Source organism: Seriola lalandi, unplaced genomic scaffold, assembly GCF_002814215.2.
Source record: "Seriola lalandi dorsalis isolate HSWRI2012SDOR001 ecotype SW California unplaced genomic scaffold, Sedor1 jcf7180002054748, whole genome shotgun sequence".
NCBI classification, from domain to species: Eukaryota; Metazoa; Chordata; class Actinopteri; order Carangiformes; family Carangidae; genus Seriola; species Seriola lalandi.
Genome location: NW_019525301.1, coordinates 6,177,181 through 6,183,268, shown reverse-complemented (window position 1 = coordinate 6,183,268; position 6,088 = coordinate 6,177,181). Strand labels below are relative to the sequence as shown.

The window sequence follows — 6,088 nt, the reverse complement described above, 5'->3', positions numbered from 1 at the left end:
CGCTGCATCGCAAGAGAAGATATTCGTTGTGATGTGGATGAGAATTTGTGGCCCAACAGACAGGAACGTCAGGAGGTGTAGGAAGACTGCACTGTAATTCCTACAGCACTACTTTATTTTTGTTTTTTTCTTTGTGCTATGCAGTGCTGTCTTTTTCTTTTCTGTATCACAATGACATGGTCTGTCAACAAATACAGTACGAACAGTAAAAGCGTAAATGTGAATCTTGTCCAGTCTCTTGCAATCAATCTCCCACATACACTAAGGTGTAACTAACAATTTACAATAATTGTCATCAAGACTTAAGCCATAGTTTACATCAGAACATCCCTGCAGAGTACAGTTATATTGACAACACGACTAAGCAATTTGACTGTCTTATCCGTACACAATAACACAAGGACCTGTCCTTCTGATGGCAGTGACATGTTCATTGACACAGATATTTACTTTTGAGAGATGAACTAAAGATTTTGAGCAAGAGACTGGCTTTTGCAGGTAATCCATGGTGTTTTGCTATTTGTATGAATTGTTTTGAGAAATTCACTTACTGTTTTGCAAATGTCGAGGATGATTCGAGAAATGTACCAAAGCGACTGAGAAAAACTGTAATAGCTTTAAAACAGAGAAGGACCAAACATAAGAGCTGCTGAGGTCTGAGCATCTCGATGAAACTAAATTCAATAACTGAGCACTAGAGGGAAACCACTGGTCTGACATTATATTAAACTTCTCTCCTGCACTTTCAACATGTCTCATTTACAGTATTTATTTCACAACATGGTTTATTTCATTCATTAATCTCCGTGTGCAAAATAAACAGAGATGATTTTTATTTAGATTATAATAAGGTCATTAGGTTTCAAAGATAGAGATTTAGTTTCACTGAGTCTAAATAAAATAAATAAAACTGTGCTGCTGGGCCAGACACTCTCAGCCTCTTTTATCTTATTATATCACCTCTGATAAATAATCATCTCTTCCTGTCCCGTCCTTCAGCCCCTCTCGTTACTACGCAGTGAACCGTGGGATCCCAGTTGACTACTATGCCTACCCTGGTGGCCCCCAGTATGTGGAGGAGTACCCTCTGTACCCGCCAGGAGTCCGTCCTGACAGCATCTGCTCCGTCTCTGCCGTTGGGGGGTATGACCGACGCTGGACCGCGGAGGAGAAGCGTCTCTCGCTGAGGGATGGGCCCCATCAGCTGTACGGACCCCCGATGCCCAGGGACCCATGGGGGCCACAGTACTATAGTGGAATGGAGACATCCATGAGGCGCCTGTCCATCCAGCCGCGCTCCAGGTCCGTGCCCAGGTCACCATCCTCGTCATCAGGGGGGCCCTACTCTCCAGTGCCCCCCAACTTTGCCTCCCCGGCTCGGTCCTTGTCGGCCCGCTTTGACCGGTTTCCTGGGAGGATGAGGGACAACATGATATACGCTGACCCATCAGTCTACAGCCTGAGGAGGTCACTCAGCTCGCCCAAGGTCAGTGTTTGTGTGTGTGTGAGTTTATGTGTATCCGTGTGTTTGTAGAATGTCTAAAGTCTATGGCAGTTCCTTATTTTTAATCTTAATTCGACAAGCTGTTGTCACACTGAATGAAACTAAGGATGAAATGTGTCATTGAGGATTTGAATTAAGACTCAATCTAAACTGAATATTAAAATCTCATGTCATTTAGTTTGAAAGCCCAGAACACAGTAAGTAAAGGTTTGTAAATTACCTTTAGTTGTACAACAGATGTTCAGTCATCATGGATGAAAGGACTGAGAGCTGTTTGTCACATTTACATTCTTTCACTTTCATTCATTCTGATCTCACTCATTCTGATCTCACTCATTCTGATCTCATTCTTCCTTCTTTCCTTGATTCCTTTCCTTCCTTCCTTCAGTACGACTACCCTGGTGACAGGCGGTCCTTAAGCCAAGGATTGTACCATCATAACTACCCTGTTTCCCCCTCCATCCACAGTAAAATGGTACGTGCCACTAATGTGCTCTAATACACATCATACACAAATAGTCACACACAGTCAGTGTAGTGGTATGTGTAGCTTTGCTGTGCAGCTGCAGACAGCTATGCAGTTTCTCCAGCACATCTGTCCACTGTTGATCTGTCCTAACCCTGTTAACATCTTCTGCTCTGTCCTAACACACCACTGAGGCCACTCCTGTCTGTATATGCGTGTGTGTATTTGTATGTGTGTGTTTACACATAAGAGAAACTTCGTGATAGAGACCTCCATGGAGTATAGTCCGGTCTCCAAGCACATGAAGTTCAGTCTAGGAGAGTCTAGGACCCACTTGATATAAGAGCAAACATACATGTTATGAAAGATGCCATGTGCAGTGCCTGACCACAGGTGAGACTGTGGAGCAGTGTTCTATTTACCTCTAATGTTCCCTCACATGTGAATAACACAATCACACCAGCATAAAGGTGACATGATACACACTGACTGATTGACAGCTGATTACAGTGATGTGCAGTGAAGTATTACATTGGTTCAGAGAAAAGCAGAGCAGAAGAACAAACATGGCTGTGTTGTTTTAGAAACATGTTAAAGATGAAGGAAAAGCTTCCAGCACATTTTTGTGAGCATGAAGCAGATATTGACCTGCTTGTTAATTCAGAAATAGAAGTTTCTAAAAATAAAAAATAGTTTGTTAAAATAATCTGAGCTCAGACAGTTTCATTCACATACTGTGGTCTTCATCAGTGGGTGGAGTTTGCTCAGGAATCAGGCATCAGGTGGTGGATGATGCACCTGGAGTCAACAGTTACCAATAAACTTTTCCACACCTTCACATCACTGCTGGTGCAAACCCCTGAGAGCAAGGTGTAATGTATGAGATCACTATGACATCACATGTTGGGGACCTGTAGATCAGCTGTGGGAACACCAGATGAAAGGTGGACAACGAGGACATCCTCCATCTTCCACCGTGTTATCATCTGACCAGCTGCACTCATAAGTCATAATTATAACAACCACACCAACCTGTGATGACTGATCAAACTCCATCTGTTGAGGAAGACCCAGTAAGACTGGTGAAGACCTAGTAAGAGTGAAAAGAGCAGCTTTTAGTCAGACAGAGCAGGTGTTGGCAGGTGTTCGCAGATGTTAGCAGGTGTTAGTAGATGTTAGCAAATGTTAGCAGGTGTTAGCAGATGTTAGTAGGTGTTAGCAGGTGTTAGTAGATGTTAACAGATGTCAGCATGTAGCAACTTCGGACCTCCAGTGTGATTGGCTGTGGTGCTTTGCTGCCGTCTCTCTGAGCCCTCTGTCTGTACTGTGTGTGTCCGTGTGCTTTCATGTGTGTTATTGCTGCTTGGCTCAGGAGGACATATTAGACCTTCAACTCCAGCGCAACCTGGACTACCTAGACCAGCAGGTAGGGACACAGTCAGACAACACTGTTTCTTATTACATATCTGAGTCACTCTGTTTACCAGTCACCTTTTATAGCTGGACTCTCTGCTCAATCACCTCTTTGACTTTGACACTTGTCCAGTCCAGTCCAGTCCAGTGCAGTCCAGTCCAGCCCAGTTAAGTCCATATTCCAGGCCTGGACAGAGCCTTATATAGACCTTTAACAGACCAAATGCTCCATACCTGTCCAAGCCTTCTTCTCTTTTCTTAACTTGTCGGCACGTGGTCCACACTGTTGTTCTCCATCATATCATCCATCCAGCTGTGGGTCAGGGTTAGAGGGGTGTCTGCTCATGTCTGTGAGGGTCTGTGGGACATAAGTGTCCAGGCAAAGTCTTATGACTGTGTGGACTGTCTGTGAACACGTCAACCATCACAGAAACTTAGACCTGTGCTTACCTGTGCTTCAATTATGTGTCTACATTTATATTGTATTGTATAGTATCTCAGAACAGTTACAGGTCTCAAAGACCCTGACATGTTTGTACTAGTCCACATCCACACCATCAGACTATATATCCATGTGAAACCTGTGGAGCCTGACAGAAGTGGGCAGATGAAGTCTGTGATAGATACTTTAATCTATTTCTTCTGTCAATGTAAATTCATAATATAGAGCTTCAGGTACAGCATTCAGTCTGATGGATAATGCATTGCTCTGAGTTTGTCCTCTCAGGCTGCACACAGACTCTTCGCAGCACTGACACATTCTAAACTCTAACCTCTGTCAGCCATTGTTTGCTGGGGTCACATCCAGGCAGTCAGACCCTGATCTGGTCAGAAAGTGACCATAATAAAAAATGCCTCCAGTTACTGTGTTTACAGTATGTAACATCTATTTGCCGACAGTTACTGCATTTCTACAGTATGTAACATTTGTCTGCTGACAGTCACTGTGTATATACAGAAACTTAATAACCTCTCATATACTGCAGAAACAAGAACATGAACCCAATGATGATGAGGATGATGATGATGATGATGATGATGATGATGATGATGATTGTTTTCACAGGGGCCTCCTTTCCATGATGTCTACAGCAGTGAGCTGCACCCCACACTGAAACTCAATGAGATTGAAACCAGTGTAAGAGACTCAACACTGCACATTATAAACACAATAACACACAAACACACTCTGATCATTCACATTTCCAAATACATGGCCAAGAGTATGTGGACATCCCGTCTATACATTTTACACATGGTTCACCAGTTTACTGTGGAAGAGAGACTGGCTGGTCTACAGAGTCCTGACTGGTCTGCAGAGTCCTTACTAGTCTGCAAGGTCCTGACTTGTCAACACAGTCCAGCATCTGTGAGTCAGAGCAGGATCAGTACTGAAACCAACTGATTAAGAAGGACACGTTGCCATGTCACACATGGGTGTAATGTTTTGGTGTCCATATACTTTTGGCCAGCTACAGTCAGCATGTAGTCTAGCAGACACAGTCTTGGATCCTGGTCTAACCACCCTCTGCCCTGTCTGACACAGAAACTCCTGGGCCGGTTATGTGAGCAGAACCAGATTCTGAAAGACCACGAGGCTGTGGTCCACAGACTGAGGATGGACAAGGTACATCACCCTCCTCACAGTGTTTTATTATGTGTTGAAGAGAGGATGTTAGCTGTCACACTGAAGGAAACAGACACAGCTGATCTCATTGGTCATAAAACTAGAAACACCTGATATGATGAAATGCAACCTCTCTGTGATGATGCCTTCTGTGCCCAGGACAGCCTAGAGGAGGCGCTGGTGGCCACTCACCAGGAGATGGAGCTGTACCATAACCAGCCTTTGGCCATGGAGAAGCTGCAGTTCAAGAAGGAGACTCTGCAGAACCAGTTGATCAATATCAGAGGGGAGCTGTCCCAGGCCTCCAGTGTAAGACCATCTGTCTGTGGTCCCAGCAAACAAGCCTCTGTCTTTATACTTAGAAGGATATCATTTGTTTGGTCTCTGCCATTACTCCCTTTATCTTGAATATTTAAAGATGTTTTAAACAAGTAAACCATGAGAACCATCAGATCCATTATTCTTAACCTGCTGCTGACTATAAACCAGTGTTATGTAAACTTCATGTTCCACTGCAACAATATGTCCACAGTGATGTTACATCTCCAGGTCTCAGAAATAAATCTGGTGAAAAAATGTTGTGACAGTGGAGAAAGATGAGCAGGTTGGTCTGTGTTATTTGTCTCTAAGGCTTTAACCACCACTCGTATGGAGTTTGAAGCGTTGGAGGATGAGGCCAACGCCATCCATGGAGATCTGTGGGAGCAGCTTAATGCAGGAGGACAGGTAAAGGTCACCTGTGGTTTAGTGTTATTATAGCTCAGCTGTGGATAGTGTGGGAAATGAAAGACAGCAGGAAACAACAGACATTAATCAGTCAAGATCTACAAGTAAGGTGTGGCTCATCTGTTGAAGGTCTAATAAGTCCTCCTGTCTGTCCTGGGACTTTGCAGAGTGAACTGGTTCGTAGACACATCCAGAAGGAGTTCTGGAGAGTACAGGATGTGTTAGAGGGACTGCACAAGAACAACTCGTCCAGAGGCACTGACACAGCCAAGCACAGAGGTGAACACTGAGAAACAATCTAATTTAAACACCAGTGTCTGTGTCCTGTATATTCTAATGACACCCCCCCCCA

At 44.0% G+C, this 6,088-nt stretch overlaps 1 protein-coding gene across 5 annotated transcripts in view; it reads left to right on the top strand.

The window, feature by feature from the left end:
• Positions 1-6,088, top strand: part of plekha6 (pleckstrin homology domain containing A6) — a 91,736-nt gene that overhangs the window by 73,147 nt on the left and 12,501 nt on the right. For all 5 annotated transcript variants that reach the window (XM_023424779.2, XM_023424781.2, XM_087178872.1 and 2 more), the window contains 8 exons: positions 1,000-1,486; positions 1,893-1,979; positions 3,343-3,396; positions 4,450-4,521; positions 4,930-5,010; positions 5,170-5,319; positions 5,641-5,736; positions 5,904-6,015. In XM_023424779.2, the coding sequence (XP_023280547.1) occupies positions 1,000-1,486; positions 1,893-1,979; positions 3,343-3,396; positions 4,450-4,521; positions 4,930-5,010; positions 5,170-5,319; positions 5,641-5,736; positions 5,904-6,015 (1,139 nt within the window). The remainder of the gene's footprint in view (positions 1-999; positions 1,487-1,892; positions 1,980-3,342; positions 3,397-4,449; positions 4,522-4,929; positions 5,011-5,169; positions 5,320-5,640; positions 5,737-5,903; positions 6,016-6,088) is intronic.